General features: G+C 43.6%; 1 protein-coding gene and 1 pseudogene across 1 annotated transcript; both read left to right on the top strand.

The window, feature by feature from the left end:
• Positions 1–4,405: 4,405 nt before the first annotated feature.
• Olfr1330-ps1 (olfactory receptor 1330, pseudogene 1) lies at positions 4,406–5,412 on the top strand (annotated as a pseudogene).
• Positions 5,413–18,245: 12,833 nt separating this feature from the next.
• On the top strand, positions 18,246–19,187 carry Or10ak14 (olfactory receptor family 10 subfamily AK member 14). The gene has a single exon (NM_001001071.1). It carries the CDS (start codon positions 18,246–18,248, stop codon positions 19,185–19,187), a length of 942 nt encoding a protein of 313 aa, NP_001001071.1.
• The last annotated feature ends 721 nt before the right edge of the window (positions 19,188–19,908 follow it).

The following is a 19,908-nucleotide window of genomic DNA, read 5'->3' as shown; positions in this document are numbered from 1 at the left end:
TGATAGGACTTTATAGTTCCGTGTTCTCCTTTTGGAAACTCTGGAATCCAAGACACAGGCAAAAGACAAGGGTCGAGACACAAGGTCACGGAGAACTTGCTGTAGGTGCAGCACATCATCACCTTGTATTCTCACAAGCCTAGAAGTGAGGAGGGCACTGGAATTCTACAGAAGCGGAAACCAAAGCAGAATAACAGCAAGTTAGAGAGAACACGCTCTAGAAGTTGATACGTTTGATCCCCAATTCTTGTTTGCATCCTAGGGACATGAACACCTGGGAGAGTCTTCTCTGTCCACCGGCATGGGGATGTCACTGCTGACTTCCATGTTGCTGTTTCATAGCTGACTCTTTTTCTTCTTTGTCTGTTTATGTGTATGAGCTTTTGTCTCCATGTCCGTATGTGCTCCACATGCATGCCTGGTCCACGGGGAAGTCAAAAGGTACCAGATCCTCTAGATCTGGAGATACAGATAGTTGTGAGCTCCCACAAGCATCCTGGTGACCACACTGTGTCCTCTTCGAGAGCAGCAAACTGTCTTTTATGATGGGTAACTTCCAGCCCCCGTACGTTTTGTCTTTTCACTAGAACCAGTGTGGCTGGGTAACTTACATCAGGGAGGAAGGACGTTGGTTTGCCCCAAGGTAGTTGAGGAAGGAAGAAGATGTGACTCAAACAGTCTCATTATTGCTTGTCTGGGCTTGGGGTTTGGACAGTAAAAAGAAGCACAGTGAAAACTTAAGCCTTTAACCTGTGTTTCATCTGACCAGGTTCTATCTCCTGTTCTCTGACCTGTTCTTATTCCACAGTTATTCTAGAAAATGGAACCCTTCACCCATGGGCTCTTTCCTCCTGCTCTGTCCCCAGGGTCTCACTTGTAGTGCTCTTGTTGTCAACATCCAGGGATTCATCCCAGCATCCCTACTGGGAACAGAAGTGAGCCTGTCTGTGCTCTCCTGGGAAAGCTAAGAGAGGAGGCAGGGTCATAAAACCTCAGCTGCTGGTCCCACTGGGAAGAGGTGAAAACGTCTGAGCTTGCCTTTGTTAGTCAGGATTTTATAGACACCATCCTCAGAATCCAGGACTACCTGGTCTTTGCAAAGGACTCCAGAGACTCAGACCCTCAAACTCTCTAGCACCTTAGACTTTTTCTAGAGACTGGGGTGCCTAACATCCTGTCCCTCTCAACTCTGTTCCTTTAGTGGGAATTTCCCATTAGTCTTGTTCTTGTAAGACCCAGAAGCAGCTGCTCTGTGAGACATTCCCTGGATTTATAAGTGGTAAGATGGTCACTGGTGTTTGGCTTGTGGGTGGGGTTCAGACACATGGTGAACTGCAGCTGAGAAGGAGTAAAGCCCTCCCATCTTTTTGTCCTCTGTGCATACATCTCAAACTCCTAATCCTCTTCCCCCATTGCCTGTTCTTCTTTCTTCTCTTTCTCAACTTTATTTCCTTCTTTCCTCCTTTTTTCCTTTATTAATCCTAATAAATATTTACAGAGAGTTTATTTCAAATCATGTTAATAAATAAATAAATAATGTGGAGGCCTGAGCTCAAGATCTCAAGATAAGCAGAAAGCCCTATGCATGAGAGAGCAGTGATGGTCAATGTCTCTGAAGGTGTCTTCCCAGTCCAGAGAGACATAGTTCAATGCTCTTTGTGGGCATGGCCATCATGATTTTGGTTTTTGGGGGTGAGGCATGTAAGTCTAATGTAGCTCCGCCTGGCCTCAAACTCATGATACAGTGCCAATTGTCTTTACACTCCTGGCGCTAAGACCTTCCAGTCACTGAATTTGTAGGTTGGGGCTACCATCATCTAGGCTGGAACTCAATCCCGACGTCTTCATCTGTGGTACTGGACTCATAGATTTGGGTTATCAGGCCTGTTGAAATACTGTAAGCTAAGTCAGAGGCCAGTGGCCTGAGAAAACATAATAGATGGTAGATGACCAAATGGGGTTTCCATGCTATGGAAACCCCACCTCCGATACTCTTTCCTTGGATTCTTCTCCTCTCAGCAGACTTCAGGGTCCTCACACTCGGACAAGAGGGAAATCTCACCAGGAGAACTGGTCTGTGGGTAGCCATTCAGCTCTGTGCTCGGAGCTCTACTCTGTGCTGAATCTCAATGAGCTCGACTAGAGGACACTGTGTAGACTTTGCTGTCTTCACCTTCCATTTCAGAGCCTGTGTTCCAGAGCACAGAAGGAGGTGACTGGGAGCCAGGCTCTGAGGCTGGACCACCTCACTTCCCACTTACTTCTCTCATGCCAAATTTGTAATCAGTCACACACCAAGGTAAGCCACATGCTCAGGAGCAGTTAGTCAACAGAAAAGTGATCCCATGCTTCTGTTTTGTTTGTTTGCTTGTTTGTTTCTTATGGGTGTTTTTTCTTCCTGAAAGAGAGTTTGGGAGAAGAAAGAACATGAATTTGGGTGGGGAGGATCTGGGAGAAGTTGGGGGAGGAAAAGAATGTGGTCAAAGAGCATTGTAACAAAAAAAATTTTTAAGATTTTTTTGGGCTGATTTATTTAATATGAGTACATTGTCATTATCTTCAGACACACCAGAAAAGGGCACCAGATCTCATTATAGGTGGTTGTGAGCCACCATGTGGATACTGGAAATTGAATTCAGGACCTCTGGAAGATCAGCCAGTGCTCCTAACTGTTGAGCCATCTACCCAGGCATTTTTTTAAAAATTTTAAATAAAAAAAAAAAAGACTGCATTGAAGAAGGAAAATTTAGAGGCAAGGGTCACATGGAGACAAATACAGAAATGCCAGAGGATAGAGTGGTTGCCTGACCTAGGTGAAAGGATGGCTGTGAGGGGGATGAGCAGTGATTGGTCATTAGCATAGACCATTTAGAGTAATGTTTGGAAATTTCTTTTACAAGTCTTTCCTTGATCATGTTTGTATGTGTCTATGTGCTTACATTTGTTTCAGAATTATATTTAATATTTGTATAGCTGGGCAATGCATTGAATGTGTTCAACCTTAGGGAACAAAGCCAAGTGCACACTAAAGGGTTCATTTTAATTTTCTACCCCATTGGATTTAGTCTCAGTTGTTAATATTAGATCTGTGTTACTGCAGCCCTGCTGGTAGGTGTGTGGGGATGTGAGACTGAGAAGCAGAGGTGGGTGTGGCTCTGAGGTTTTCTTCTGCAATGTCCAAATGAGTAATGGTGTGAGAATCTCTTATGCTTCATGAGTGCTTAAGAGACAGCTGCCTCCGTGAAATGCCTTCAGTCGTGTTCTCTGTTCTCCTGGAGCATCTGATGTTATGTTTGTGCATTTCTGTCTTTGTATAAATATTTTGAGTAGTTTGTTTTCGTTTTCTTGCTTACCATGAATTTTCCCTCCATGGAAAGTGGTCTTTAAAAAAATTTTACCTTGGCTTACTCTGAAATTATAAGTATGTATATTTATCATGTTTGATTCTAAAAAATGTAATTATTTTAGATTTACCACACGAATTCACAGTATATCCAGAATTAATTTTTCTCTTTGGTAGAGGGCCCTGGAAGTAAAAAAGGAAGAAAAAAATTTCCTGCTTGAATATTGGCAGGATCCATCAGCATTCCTTGGGAAGACTACAATGTCAGCATATTACATGCAAGTACATCTGTCCTTACTATTATGACTATATCTGTTGACCTATGTTAGACTGACATAGGTTCTACCTGCTTCATCTGTTTGTTTACTCTTTTTTGTGTATGTCTTATATGTATGTACATGTAACTGGCTGTGTGTCTGCATGCATGTGCGCATGTGTGTGTGTGTGTGTGTGTCTATGTGAGTCTGTGTGAGTGTGTTTGGAAATTGACATGGGGCTCTTCCTCAATTGCTTGTACCTTATTCTTTAAAGCAGCATCTCTCAGTTGAACCCAGTGCTCATCATTTCAGTGAGAGTCACTAGCCCTGCTGCTGCGGGATCCCCTGTCTCTGCCTTCCCGCAGATGGATCCAGAGTGTGAGAGGGCATGTGACCTGTCATGTGTATGTGGTGTTTCCAGGAATTCTGTGAGGTGCATTAGATGTTCATAGTGATCCTGAGCCATGACTGCCATCAGCCTCACTGGATAGGTGAGGAGACTGAGGCACTGGGAGGTTCAGCAACTTGAGGAGAGTGCAGAGGATCTGACCACCGAGCTCACAAGCCACATCCCAGCCTTGATTTATTTTTGAATAAAAACTATTGTTTTTATTTTATGCATATATTTTGCCTACATGCATGTTTGTGTACCATGTGTATGTCTGGTCTGTGGAGTTGAGAGCAAATCCCCTTGAACTGGGGTTAGACACACCTTTGAGCTGTCTGGTCCCCTAGAACAGCACTCAGTGCTTCACCTCTGTGTCATCTCCACAGCCTGTATATGTTTTCTCCCTCTATCACTGGCATGTGTCAGGTGACACACAGAATAATGGATTCTCTTACAGCCTCCACCATGTGGTGATTCCGGTGCACAACCAAAGTTGGGTTTCTGAGTTCATTCTGCTTGGCTTCTCCAGTGACCCCACAACCAACAGCATCCTCTTCATTGTCTTCCTTCTCATGTACCTGAGCTCAGTCCTGGGCAACGGGCTCATCATCATGCTGGTCTGTCTGGACACACAGCTGCACATTCCCATGTACTTCTTCCTCTGTACCCTCTCCCTGTTGGATATGAGCTATGTCACCACCACTGTGCCCCAGATGTTGATGCATCTTCTTGCTCACTCTAAGACCATCTCCTTTGCTGGTTGCTGGCTGCAGATGTACGTGTTTGGTGCCGTGGGTATAACTGAGTGCACCTTCTTTGTTGTGATGGCTTATGACCGGTATGTGGCCATTTGCTATCCACTGCGCTATACTGTCATCCTCAACTGGAGCCTGTGCATACGGTTGGCAGCAGGGTCTTGGATCTGTGGTTTCTTTTCCTCTTTATTGCATACTTTCTTCACCATGAGTCTGCCATATTGTGGGCCCAACAGGGTCAACCACTACTTGTGTGAAGGTCCTTCAGTGCGGAGCCTGGCTTGCATGGACACCCACCTCATTGAGATGGTGGACCTGGTATTGAGTGTTTTTATGATTATCACTCCAATCTCCCTCATTGTGGCCTCCTACATTCGTATTGCCAAGGCAATTCTGAAGATCAAGTCCACCCAGGGCCGCTGCAAGGCTTTCTCTACCTGTGCCTCCCACCTGACTGTAGTTATACTCTTCTACATTCCTGCTACTTACATCTACATGAGGCCTAACTCCAGCTACTCTCCTGAGCAAGACAAGCAGATCTCACTCTTTTACAATGCTTTCACACCCTTGCTCAACCCTGTGGTCTACAGTCTGAGAAACAAGGACATTAAAAGGGCATTTCTTAAGGTGATGGTTTATGGCAGGTGGACTTGTGGACCAGGATGGTGAATCCTTAGATGAACATTGGATATAATGTTCTGTTTAGCATGCAGTGTCCTTGTTGTATGAGAACAGTATTGTGTATTTGATCCAACATATACCTTAATAACTGGGGACAATATTCATGAACATAGAATACTGTATTGATGATATGACTACACCACAGTGCAACAGAAAACATAAACATCAGTGATTCTCAATCCAATGGCTCCCTTGGGGCCTGCTTTTGTTAGTGGTAGATTTCAAGTCTCCTTGCATAGTCAGTCTCAGATCTATACATCAAGAACAGAAGGAAAGAAATAATGCATAAAACCTATAACACCCAAGCTTCTCAATAGTGGTCACACATTCTTTTGCCAAAGAAAGCATCATGTTCCAGCCTGACAGCCAGATGTTGCGATTTATTTTACTCCCACACAGAAGCAATAAAAGCCATATGACTTTTTACACAATGACAATGGTCTGGTGTGTACATTTCTGGTACAGAGAAGTGAGACATTAACAGGAGTTTTGTAGCCTGCTGTATCACAAAGATCTTGCTTTGGAGGGGTTGGGGATTTAGCTCAGTGGTAGAGCACTTGCCTAGCAAGCGCAAGGCCCTGGGTTCGGTCCCCAACTCGAAAAAAGAAAAAAAAAAGATCTTGCTTTGGTAAAATCCAATTCAGCCACTTTTAACTCTGTCTCTTGGGATATATTCCAGAAGTCATTTCCTGATGTAAGGTTATGAAAATTTCTCCTATATTTTGAAAGTTTCATTTACATTTTGACTCATTTTATTGTAATTTTGCCCACCATATGTGGCCAGAGTCCAAATTAATTCTTTTGTGTGTGGATATCCATTTTCTCACCATTATCTGTTGAAAAAGGTGCTTGTCTCATTGCATGATACTTACACTCTTGAATCTTATTAGGTGACAATACAGTTCAGTGCTTATATTGAGATGATAACAATGCTATCCTGTTATGACTCCACTTTGTGTTTGTTTACACAGTTTTCCACCTTCTATTTCTCCCTATAACATCTGCCCACACATTTGAGATTCTCATGTCCTTGACTATAGTCCATATGTGTTGACCAAAATAATTGTTAAGATATTTCTAAAATGCCTACAATTCTCTTCAGGAATAACCAATTCAAGGTTATTCTGACCATCATCTAACTCTGATCTATCTCACTGCTTTTTGCTTTTAAAACCTGTATTCCTGAACTTGGGCACCAAGAGGTTCTTTAGAAGCTCTAGCCCACTCTTGGTCTGACCATCAACACAAAGGCCTTAAAACTCTTAATTGCTTAATCAACATGGTTGTCAACAACTCTCTTGTGTGTGTCTTTTCAAGATCTGGAGTGTCAGATTCTTTTGAATAAATTCCATGTGAAAGTTCTGCTAATGTCATTCTCTTCTGGTTGCCATGGCTTTGAGATTGGAAATCAGAAACCCTCTACCCTTCTTTTTTCAAGATTGTTTGCCTCTTCTGAGGTGCTTGCAATTTCTATTGACATTTAAAATCCTTTGGCAATTTTGAAAAAGGGGGAACTAGAACTATGCTAGAGGTACATAGAATTTGTAGGGAATTATAGGATGTTGGCATCTTAACAACAGGAAGTTCAGTATCGAAGGAACCAGAAGGCATTAAATGACTACATGTAATCACTGCCCATGATGAACTATGTGCTATTTATCATACAAGGTCCCAAATCTGGTAGTGATATGTACCTCAGAATGTCACTGTGCACACACAGTTAACTCTAATGGTCCATGAACACAAGATTGCTTGAAAAAGTGGCCCAAGTGGTTTATTGCTGCTACATTTTCTCCATAGTCTGGTCTCTATGGGAAGTTCCCTAGGGTAGATGGAGGGGAAGCACAAACTCATGCTAGTTACAGACCATATTGTGTTATGTCCACATCACCTGAAGGGATCATTTGAGTTTGACCAACTGTTGGACTACTGGTTGTCTCAGGATTATCCTTTGAAGTCCTCCAGTGAGATGGACCATCTACTGCATCCTTCACTCTGGGACCCTTGAAAGGCTGATAACACTGGGGATTAGCACCTCAGAATATTAATCCAAGGATCTGGAACATGCCTTCAGTCCTTTGGACCACACTGGAGAAGGTCATGTTTAAGAAAGGTGATAGTCTTGGAATGAAGGGATATATGAATACAATGAACACTTGGAATGAATATATAATGTCTAGTTGGGTAGGTGTTGAGCCTTCCATGGAATGTCCATTCTATGGTTCTCAAGGCTCAAGGAACATCCCAGAAGAAGATACAGGACTGTATGTGATGTATAGCTGTGCAGTGAAGTACTATCTCCTGAGCGTAGCATGTCTGCTGCACTCATGGACTCACAGCTGTGCTAGTTGCCAGTACAGGGAGGAACAAAACCAAGTCTCTTAACATGCAGGCAAATATGGGTACTAGAGACCTGGAGCCTGCCTGGACTCTCTCTTGGAATTTCCTGGTTGTTGAAGCAGAAGGTGAATGTTTTCAGAAGTGAATTTGCTGGTGACTTGCCTGAGCTCCTGTGCATATATCCACATGGCTCAACACTGAGAGGGCTCTGATTAAATTCACTGGTTCACAAAATAAAAAGAATCCAAGCAAAGAGAAAAAAAAAAGAAAGGTGATAGTAAACAGTCTTTTTTTGCAGGTTGGAGGTTGGAGAGAGCTCCATTTGTTAAGTCACGGACACCTTTTTAATCTTGCTGTGGCATTTTTCTGCCTCTTTTCTGGTACTGTAACTCCTTGATCTGGGAACAGGGAGGATCTGTTTAGGTCTATGTACCCCTCTCCAGGGCAAAGGGAGCTGTCCCATGGCTCACTGGATATTTTTGTTTAATTGTAGTTCACCCAGTACTATCAGTTTTTGTCTTCTTATCTGCCTGGAGACCCTGAGGATGACCTGGTGAGACCAGGAGTTGAACTACACAGAGAAGCCTACCTGGGGCCACGCTGAGGGCTTAGAGGGGCCCAGTGTTGGTTTAGGAACCAAGGAGGACTCAGAGGCCAGATCTCCAATGTGTTCCCAGTGCCTGGGCTGTGCTGGGAGGACAACAGAGCTCCCTGTTTGTTAAGAGACTTTCTGTTGGTCAGACTGGTAGACCTCTAAATGACTCCAGTTGTTGCTGTTATCTTGTTTTCTGCTGTCACTTTGACTCTGTATTTTCTGTTGTTGTTTTCTCTATGTGTCTTATATCTTTACCTGTCTTTCTGTCTCATGTCAATTAAATGGACAAACAACAATACTTATGTTTCGTAATGCTGTTCCAAAGGTCATCCTCAAAAAGCAGAGCTCTTGGAACATAGCGTTAGATGGCTGTAGGTGGCCAATCTGTGCCCCGTGACCAGGCTTTGGGCTCAATGTGCAGCTTTAAAGAAAAGTTGTGCCATGAAAAGATTTTGCCTGTGCCAAAGCCTACAAGCAAGTCACTCCATTCTGGCACCAGTATGTGGCTAGAGCTCTGGTGCCGTGCCTGTAAACACTTACTATGGCAGCTACCAGGGTAGCTCTCCCTGGGAATTTAAACAGTAAAGGAAATAGGAGAGTTTTGTCTGTTGGTTGTACTGTTGGAAAGTTTCATCATGTGTGTGTGTATGTGTGCGTGTGTGCGCATGTGTGTGTGTGTGTGTGTGTGTGTGTGTGTGTGTGTGTGTTCTGTGTGTGTTCTGGTGTTTACATAAGTTTTGTTGCAAACATGGAGCCGAGGCAGAATTGCAATGGGCTTAATGGATATACGAATGTATGGTGGATACTGTATGTCTCTGGTTTTGAATATGTAAAGTCCCTGTTCTGTCTTTCCTCTAGTTGGCTGCCAGTACTCAGAATTTTTCTCTGGGCTTTCTGGCCACTGGAAGCAATGTAGCAAGGATTGAAATGGCATGTGGGTATAGATAATATTAAAGTGGTTTTATGCTATTCTGCTTTATTGAAGAACAGGCCCTGAGACTGGGTTATGGCTCATCCTTCTCTAGACTCAACCATGCTTTTGAAGTCTCTATATCTGGGGTCAAGTGTTGGGATAGGTAGAAAGAGAAAATCAGAATAGCTAAAGGGATTATTTGTTTCAATTAATTGTCTAAAACTATCATATGAACTTTCTATGGTTAAAAAGCATCTGCATGGGTGTGGCTGGAAGAAAGACACCCAGGTACCAGTGGCAGGCACCACTAAGATGAGCAAATATGATGGAAAGATGGGTAATATGGAGCATGTGGAGGAGAGAATGGAGAGAGCGTGAAGCTCAGGAGTTTGTACACTATGGAGAAAGGAGGAAGTGGTCGACAGCAGTGAGGGACAAGAGATACAAAAAGCCTGTACAACCATCTGATGCCATGGTGACATCTGGACCCACGTTGCTGCTGGGACCATTGAGGTGCTTCATAGCTGAGGTCTGTGTTGATATCAGAAAACCATATTACCACGAAAGGCCATGGGAATGTGCTGAGCTAGCCCTGCCCCACGCTGGCCATCAAACCCAGGAGAGCTGGTCCTACCCCTTTACCTGGGCAGCCTGGGATAGCTAGGTCTGGGTTCGTGGGTTCATGAGAGCTGCCTCAATGCTGGGAATGGGGAATGCAGCCCTGCCCCTCATTTGGGAACCACAGTAGATCTGTCCCTGGTGGCCAGGATGTGGGTAAGAGTGACCAAAGGACATAAGCTGAGGATTTCTGGTCCCACCCTTGTCTGCCATGCTGTGCCATGAGCACAGGAAAGATGCCCTCCATTGCCCCTTTCTCCATTCCCAGCTTATGGTACATGGAGAGCTGTTCCCAACATCATGAGGGCAGGATGTTATGCCTCATCTAGGAAGCACAGTAGAGCTGGCCCTGGTGACATGGGTGGATGAGCAGCTCAGCTACAGCCCAGGCCAGAATCCATCGATGTGGATTGGGCCTCCTCAACATCTACCCCTCAGGTCCCTTAGAAAAGTCCAAAAGCACAATAATGAATAAATGAATCCCAAATATTGGGCATTAAATTGTTTGCATTGTTGACTCTTGATTTTGTCTTATACAGACATTATGGTTATACCCTGTATGTTCCCTCTTGACATAAAAGATTCCTTACTTTGACATTGCAGAGTACACAGCTGAGATGTTTTAAACTTTTCAAGAGGAAATGGTGGAATTGTATAGAAAAATTAAAGAACTAGATATTTTTAAAGTAAGACCTCTTAAAGATATTTAAATTTATAAGGCTAAGGAACATTTTATATTTGAATATATTTTATCACATCCCTACAAATATACAATCTCGAGAAAGAGACAAATAAAAGGTTGAAGAATTGGGCCGCAGCTGTGAACATCTGGGATATTCCTATCTTACAATGCAGCAAGACAGTGACCTACCTAAGAGGCAACGGCCTCTCCTCATGTATGGTCTCTTTAGGGCAACAGACACTGACATCGAACAGCCTTGTTTTGGCTAACACTGATAAGCCATAGCTATTTTGGTAAACCGAGTCATACAAGAAACTGTTGTGTTACATGATGGTGCACTATGTAAGGGCCAGGAAGGAAGTGTTGCCAGTCTCCTTATGGACTAGATCCCAGATTAAAAGAAAACCTTTGGTGTTTAAAAGACCTTCAATTCAGAAGTTGTTGTTTTTTAAATATAAACTGTTAAAGATGATTAAGAGTTCATATGTTCAGAACTATTCTTGTAGTTCTGCTAAGTACTAATGTAATTAGTGATAGGAAAAGGCTTTATTTAACCTTCTGTCTGTGTTTTCAAGGTATGACCTAAAGCAAGTAACTAAAAACAAGCAAGGGGTTGTTTAGCTCAGAAATACTTTATTGGTAATGGGTGGGGAAGACAGAGACAGAGAGGGACAGAGACAAAGGCAGAGAGAGACAGAGAGAGCTCTCAAAGGTGCAATTGTTATCAAAGAAGCCTCTAGCTCTTCCCTGATATCTTCAGCAGGCCGAACCATGTCAGTGTCATGGTGGGAGGGGCTCCAAGCCAAATCAAGTCAATAGGCATTGAACTCAGGGCCATCCAGCTGATTGGATTTCTAGTCATAGAGTGAGGACTACAAACCTCTCCTAAGCAACTTATTTAAAATAGGCAGAAACTTTGCATTCTTTAGCATTCTTGTCTATGGAGGACCTTAGAGGCAACCCAGACTGCATCTCTGTGGGACACACTTAATTGCTTCTGACATCTATTTAAGCTTTTGTATTTTGCTAACAATTAGGTTTTCCATGTATAATAATCAGATATCATGTAACATTATGAGGACCCAATCCCGCATTTACTAGAACTCTTGAGTCGAGAGTTCCAAATATAAGGTTTTCCTTTAAATTCCTAAACTTTAACTTCTGTCCTTGTCTATTTCTGTCTCAGCAGATTTCCAATCAGCTGGCAGACATCCTCCAGGAATCAGCTGTGGACATCCATCTGCTGAGCTCTGGACTTGAGGAAGGCTGATGTGAGTCAGTCCAGCCAATGTGATTGCTCCTTGTTCCTTCAGCTGGGTCAGCCATTCGGATGCTTCTGGTGAATGCCTCATTGCCCAGCATTTGACTAGCCTTTCAGTCTTCCTGAGCCCTGAGAATGATTCCTTAGTTTTACCTAGAACTAATTACAAAAGATATTACATCATCCCTTGTCTCTCAATAGACTCAAATGCTAAGTGAAAAGGAAACTACCCAGCACAGAGGACAAACGGCATACAAGGAAAATGACCCAGGTTTATCAACAGGCAGCTCATTAAATTAATTCTATAGTATGATAGGACACTTGGCCTGCTCTATGCAGAGTAAAAAGGTATTATATGGCACTAAATGAAAATTTTCATTTCTACACATACTAGTCAGGATTATAATCTGGATGTATTAAAAATATTACAAAAGGGGGACCTAAGATGTAATAAATGACTGGCTGGCTCCCACTCACATTCCCAGTTTCCTCCTAGATAGTAACTATTGTGGGCCATCAAAGGGTCTTTGATCTTTCTGTTCCTGTCTGGGTACCAAAAATCTGATGATTATTAGTTACCAATATTAACAGGTATCCATGATACACTCAAGAATTTAACGCAGGATACAACTCAAGGGGGGAATATAAGAACAAGAGTTACCCTGCATGCCCTAACTGCCCAAGGACAAGGTAATGTCCTGGGATGCTGGGAGATGTAGTTCTTGGGAAGTAACAAGTCACAGTTTCTTTTTCCCCTTAAAAGAAATGTGTTTGACCCAGGTGTGCTGGATGTACTTGATCACATATGGGTGGGAGTTATGGAGGCAGGAAATAAATCAAGATGTATACTTACCCTGATTGGACCTGAGAGCAAGTGCAATGAGTTATGAGTTTCACATTTTTAAGCCTCTACAAAACATGATTCAGCAGTCATGTCCTGGAAACCCAGAGGTGGACCTGGACACCAGAGTTCTTGGTCCTGACCAGTTTTTAATTAAACTTGCTTCAAATTTGGCTCACCTTTATGAAACTGGTTTTTCATGTGTGAATCTCAGGATTAGTAGTTCCAAGTGGTTAATTCTTCCAGCAACCCCAAATAGGAAGAGGTTACTGTTGGTGGTTTACAGAAGAGAGAGCCAAGGCAGTGATATAATGAGTTCAAGTGAGAGTGTTCTAGAACAAGATATATCTGGAAACCAAGTTTCATTATGTGTTTAAGGGTTACAACTCCCTGGGTGAGATCCTTCACTCAGTCGTTAGGGGACTGACACTGTTGACCACCAGTGATGACTTGTCCTGGAGGACTCTTAAATGCTCATGTGGCTATCTTGCTTCAGGTCCTATATACACAGGTGAGGAAGGAATAGAAGTGACACTGAAACATGGTGTCACTGGGAGTCAGAGAGGGTCAGTGAATGGGAATGTCAGACCCTGACTGCCTCAACTCCTTTGCTCTGAACTGAGTATCTTCCCCCATTAGGTCCAAAATGGATGTCATCATTTCTCCATTTGTCAGACATTTTCTCTTGCTCTGTCCCCCAAGAATCTCTTCCAAGGAGTGTGCTTGTTGAGAGCATTCAGAGAATCCCAATTGGGAACAAAAATGGCCCTTTCCCAACTCTCCTGGGAAGGCTAAGAAGGAAGGCAGGATCCTAAAGCCACAGCAGCTTTTACCATGGGGAAAAGGTTGACAAGTCTGAGTCTCAAATTATTGTGATGCACCACCCTCAGAAGACAACTAGCCTGTTTGGGGACTGAGCTTGCTGAACTGTCAGAAACCTTGGATATGTTTTTCGTACTGGGCTACCTACAATATCAACTCTCTGGATCCAGTTGTTTAGGGGTTTTCCTGGTTAGTCTCTGTCACAAGAGCAAGAAGCAACCCTTCAGTGACACCTTGTTGGACCCATGAGTGGTAAGTTGGTCACTAGTCTTGGCTTCCTGGTGGGATGCAGGCATCACATGGGGCTGAAGATCAGAAGTAGCGGAACCACTTCCTTTCGAATGTGTACACATCACCATAGACATGTGGCCCTGCCCCTCATTGCCTGCTCTTCTTCCTTCACCCTGGTCTACCTCACTCTTGTGCCCTTCATTCCTTTCTCTTCATTCTCTTCCCTCCTTTATGCATCTAATGTTTCCTGACAGTTTGTGTCCCGCCATGCTCTAAGTCAGTACTAGACACAAGGATGCGGTGTTATTCTGAGCTCAAGGATCTTAAGTGAGGCTGAAAGCCATAGCCATGAGTACAGACAGCAATAGTCTGTTAGGAAACAGCCTTCCACCAGGTAGCAGCAGCTAGATGTGCTCTTAGGACAGTTTAGTTTTGACCGTGAGATGGATATCATGCAGCCTAGCCTGGCTGTCTAGTTCTATGGTTGATGCTACAATTCAGATTCTCATTTTCAGTACTCCAGTGGTCGAATTGTATGGGTTTTTTTTCTTCTGAGACTGGGTATTGCCAGGCAGCCCTTTTTGCCCAGAACTCATCATCTGGCTGTCTTTGCTTTCATAATGCTGGGACTGATGATCTTCATACCAGGCTTAGTTGGATATTATAGATGAAGACACAGACTATTGGACAGGCAAAGCAATAAAGACTATAGTTGGCTAAATCATTTTCCTCTGTCTCTGTATCTCCCTGTCTCTGTCTGTATCTATCTCTCTGTTTTGGTATTTTTGTCAGTCAGTCAGTCTCTGTGTCTGTCTCTTTTTGTCTCTTCCTTTTTCCAAGTCTCTGTGTTTCTCGGTCTCTGTCTTTCTTTGTCTCATTCTCTGTCTCTGTCTCTCTCTCTCTTATATACACACACATACACACATCAGACAGAGAGAGAGGGAGAGAGAGAGGGAGGGAGAGAGAGAGACACAGAGAGAGAGAGACAGAGACAGAGAGAGACACAGAGAGACAGAGAGACAGAGAGAGAAGGAGAGAAGGTTGAGGATGAGGTGAAGGAGAAAGAAGAGGAGAAGGAGAAGAAAAAGAAGTGGAGGAGGAGGAGGAGGAGGAGAAAGAAGAAGAAGAGGAAGAAGGAGGGGGCTTTTACCACAATGTACTTCGGTCAAGAATACTTACAACTTACCAAATCCCTTCCCATTGTTTCCTTCTCCTTTTCAATACATTCCCCCAGAGCCTCCCACACTCAGACATAAGGGAAACCTCACCAGGCAAGCTAGTCTGTAGCTAGCCATCCACCTCTGTCCTAGGAGATCTGGTCTGTGCTCAACTAGAAGGACATTGTGAAGACTTTGCCTTCACCTCCCACTTGAGAGCCTGTGTGCCAGAGTAGAGAAAGTAGTGACTAAGAGGTAGGCTTTGAGGCTAGACCATCCAAACTCCAACTTCTCCCATGGCAAGCCTGTAATCTGGAACAAACTGCCCTCTCCAGGCCTTAGGTTGCTACATAAAGCACATGAGTAAAATCCTTCCTTCAGTGAATTGATGTGAAGTTAGCCTAACGCTAGTGGAACAATGACTAGAATATACAAATTACCCCAAATAAATATTACTTGTTTTATTATTACAAAGGTAAAGAATCACACATGCTACCATGTTCTATCATAGATAATTTGTTTTTACTTGTCTGGAAATTCAGTTACTACAAGAACAAGGAAGACCCCTCTAGGATTCTTGAGATTTCAACTGGCTAACGAACAAGAGTTACAGGATTTATCCTACCTCAGTTGGGGCTGGGAGGTAGCAGCACAGCAGGCAAGGCTTCCTGGCTAAGCTGAGTGCTGCTGTGTGAGCATCTCTGTGTAAGTGCTGGTCCCCACTCCATAGTGAGATGCTAGGTATGTGCCTTGCGGTTTGAGAGAGGCAGAAGCGTCCAGGGTACCAGGAGCTTTTGCATAGAGACTTGAGAGTGGAGAAGGAGGGATGGAGGAGAGAGGTTGAGCATATAGCTTCAATGAGCTCATCAGTCTTCAGTGAGCAGATCATTGGGGTCTATTGTCATTTTGGTAGGTGAGTCTTAGAGGGAGCCTCAGGGATGACAGGAGCTTGTGTGATTGTTTATAGCCTGTGTGTAGTCTTACGGCTGCTTGGTGCTTATTGAGACAGCCACATCTTAGAAATGCCCTTTACATTAATTAATTACATTACATTACATTACATTACATTACATTATTCTGTTGGGAAGTCTGTTTTCCTGTAAGACTCCGCTACAAATCTTTGTAAGAACTTTTGAGTATTTCTTTTTTCATATTTTCTTGTTCATTTTTTTTTAACCTGGAGAAAGTATGTATTGTGCCCTCTTAAAGGAATCTTTGCTTATCTCCTAAGGATAGAAATATTTATTGGGTTGCATTCTAAAATTTGGTTGTTTTATACCCACAGTTTTAAGCAGCGGTAGACCTGGAATTGACTCTTGTGTGTGCAGAGGAAGGAGGGCGTGATACAGAAAGGAGAGTTCTCATGCATGAATATACACACCATACATCAACATCTACTGGAGACACTGGTGTCCCCAGTCCAGTGCAGAATGCCTTCCATGAGTCATTTGACTATGTGGAGGGCAGGGCTGTGTCTGATTTTTTTCTGTTCTGTTGCTGTCTTTGTTGATTCTTTGTTTTGGGGTGTGTGTGTGTGTGTGTGTGTGTGTGTGTGTGTGTACTTGTATGGCTGGCACCTTTCCATGGCTTCACAGATTGCACTGTGGCTGACAGACTTGGCCTAAGGCCAACTTCCCCGATGAGCCACGTTGTTATCCCTCAGTGATTAGGGGTGGGGGGGGGGGCTGGCAGGGGTTAGAAAGTATCTATTTTATGGTTATGTCTCAATTGATATTTCTTGAATATTCAATTTTTACAGTGTTTGACACAAATTCAATGCACACACAGCATATTCTTAGAGTTTTGCATCTGGAGAAGCCCTGTATTTACCTTCTCCTATGACACTCTTAACTTTGACCACTTAAAGACATCCTCCAGTTCCCTTACTCTCTATTCGCTGTTCCTTAACAATTTGTAAGTGGTAAAAGTGATTCGAAGTTAGGCAGATTACAGGTGTATAAGAACTTTCATATTCCATTTCAAATTCATTTCTATGGCTAGGCCATCTGCATCATTCACCATTAAGGACACGAGAACACTAATTTGAACAGGGAGAATACAATATAAGAACTTGCTAATTGACAAAAAGTACACTGGCAAAGAATGTCTAAGAGTCTAAAAAAGTACAGAACTAACAATCCTAACCACCAGGCTCTACCTGTAGGCTACAGGAGTTGTAGGCTGCAGGGGTGTGCACAGTGAAGGCTGCAGAGGTGTCCACCATGAAGGCTGTAGGAGTGTGCACAGAGAAGGATCTAAAAATTCAAATCGCATTATTTCTTCGCTTACCCAAGACAAAAAGCCTAAATATTAGGGAATGGTATGGTGGGAAAGGAACAGGATAGCTGAGGCAGACTTTTATTTACTTTTTCAAAATATACTGCCTCATGTTGCTTAGGCCAACCTCAGACTCCTTATTTAGTTTATGCTTCAAAGAGCTCCTGATTGTCCTTCCTCTGTCTCTCAAGTGATGGGATGACAGATGTGTCACCACCTTATAGAGCCTGTCTAATCTGGACAGAGATCCAGACTCTAACGAAGAAATTGTTAAATAAAGAATGTGCAGTCTGTTAGTGGACATCACCTGACAGAGTTTGCATGAACTGTCCACCATGTGGCCAGGGCTGCTCTGTAGACGCAGCTGACAGGGAGCCTGCTAGAAGTGCCAGGATTACAGTTGCTGGTGGGGGGGGAGGGGTAAGAGACAGAGTGGCACTTGTCATGCTGGCTGTTGGTTCAGTGAGACCATGGAGGTGAACACTGCCAGTCCAACACATCCACTGGCTTTGGAGATCAGGAAGGGAGGACTCAAGACCAAGGAGGGAGGACTCAAAGCAGCAGCTGCAAAAGGGCCGTCCTGCGCTTGTTAAAGTTCAGAGCCTTCCACAGCCCTCTGTTGATGAAGCCTTAGGATGCACTAGCTGGTCAGGTAGAAAGGGTTCCATGGTGTAAGGAGAGGCCACTTGGACATGGACACAGGCTCTACAAGGTTGATGGTCATTTCAGGTCTTCTAAGGCACCTATTGCTGGATGGGTGAGAAACTAATGTAAACTATGGAGTAGAATGAGAGTATGAGACAGTCTAGGACATGCCATGTGTTATGTGCCATATCCAGAGTTATGTTAGATATGCTAAATATTCACAATAATCTCAGGCTGTCACTGTCATCAGCTTCACTTTATAGGTGAAGAGTCTGAGGCATTGAGGGGTTAAAAAACTTGGGAAGAGTACAGAAAAAAAGCAGTGTGCTCAGAATAACCACTCCAGCCTTCCTACCTCTGTAGATGCCATTTTTCTGGGCTACCATGAATCAGTTGTTACATAAATGTCTGGGATTCTCTTACAGACCCCATACTTTTAATGATTCCAGGGCAGAACGAAAGTTGGGTTTCAGAGTTCATCCTGATTGGCTTCTCCAGTGACCCCACAACCAACAGCATCCTCTTCATTGTCTTCCTTCTCATCTACCTGAGCTCAGTCCTGGGCAACGGGCTCATCATCATGCTGGTCTGCCTGGACACACAGCTGCACACTCCCATGTACTTCTTCCTCTGTACCCTCTCCCTGTTGGATATGAGCTATGTCACCACCACTGTGCCCCAGATGTTGGTGCATCTTCTTGCTCACTCTCAGACCATCTCCTTCGCTGGTTGCTGGCTGCAGATGTTTGTGTTTGGTGCCCTGGGTACTTCTGAGAGCATCCTCTTTGTTGTGATGGCTTATGACCGGTATGTGGCCATTTGCTATCCACTGCGCTATACTGTCATCCTCAACTGGAGCCTGTGTATATGGCTAGCATCTGGGACTTGTGTCTGTGGTTTCTTCTCTGCTTTGTTACATACATTCTTTACCATGAGACTGCCCTATTGTGGGCCCAACAAGGTCAACCACTACTTCTGTGAAGGTCCTTCAGTGCGGAGCCTGGCTTGCATGGACACCCACCTCATTGAGATGGTGGACCTGGTCTTGAGTGTTTTTGTGGTTCTTACTCCAATCTCCCTCATTGTGGCCTCCTACATTCATATTACTAAGGCAATTCTGAAGATCAAGTCCACCCAGGGCCGCTGCAAGGCTTTCTCTACCTGTGCCTCCCACCTGACTGTGGTCACATTCTTCTATGCTCCAGCCACTTACATCTACATGAGGCCCAACTCCAGCTACTCTCCTGAGAGAGACAAGCAGATCTCACTCTTTTACAATGTCTTCACGGCCTTGCTGAATCCTGTAGTCTACAGTCTGAGAAACAAGGACATCAAAAGGGCATTTCTCAAGGTGATGGGACATGTTAAGGTGGACTCATGAACCAGCAATCTGGGAAGCTGTAGTTAAAGTATTCCCTATTTAATGGAAAGACAGTGTCTTTATTATCTAAAGCTGATTTTTGCATTCGAATCATTGTAGTACTTAGTAATTGGGACAAAAGCTCTTGAAACCAAGATGGCTGCCTTGATGGACAGACTACATAAGGTACAATTCCAAATACCTCAATGATCTGGCTCTATTATAGCTGCCATGGTTCATTTATTGCTCATCTTTTTAGTTGTAGAGTGTGAATGGCCTACTGGGCTCTCACCTCCACCCTGACACTTATATTGATCCTGTCATCGTGAACCCGAGGGAAAGGATAGTGGACCAACTCACAATGACTCAGCTTCTCAAGAATGACTTGATTCTCTTTCCACACATCTTTTTAGCCACACCAATTAGTATGATCCAGCCTGATAGGAGAGGGAGGGAAGATTTTTGTGTATAGAGACATAATTCAAGTTATTGGCACTAGGCTACAGTGTATGAAGGTGTGTCCCTGTATATCCAATTGTTAATTCTGTCCCAGCAGAGAGCTAAATGCTGGCAGATTTTGGTATTGTTATTTCCTTGGCTCATTACTGGTCTCATACTGTGTAAATATTTGTTCTTCCTCATCTGCCTATGGTAATCTGGAATTGTATGTGATTGGCTGTAATAAGTATCTGATGGCAATACCTAAACAGGAAGGGGAGGGCAATACTTCCTGGGAGACAGA

The sequence above is a fragment of the Rattus norvegicus genome, chromosome 5 (assembly GCF_036323735.1).
Source record: "Rattus norvegicus strain BN/NHsdMcwi chromosome 5, GRCr8, whole genome shotgun sequence".
NCBI classification, from domain to species: Eukaryota; Metazoa; Chordata; class Mammalia; order Rodentia; family Muridae; genus Rattus; species Rattus norvegicus.
Note: the sequence above shows the minus strand (reverse complement) of the source record. Positions and strands in the feature narration are given on the sequence as shown.

Coding starts and splice junctions, on each gene's coding strand:
- Or10ak14 (NM_001001071.1), top strand. CDS start 18,246: ATGATTCCAGGGCAGAACGAAAGTTGGGTTTCAGAGTTCATCCTGATT.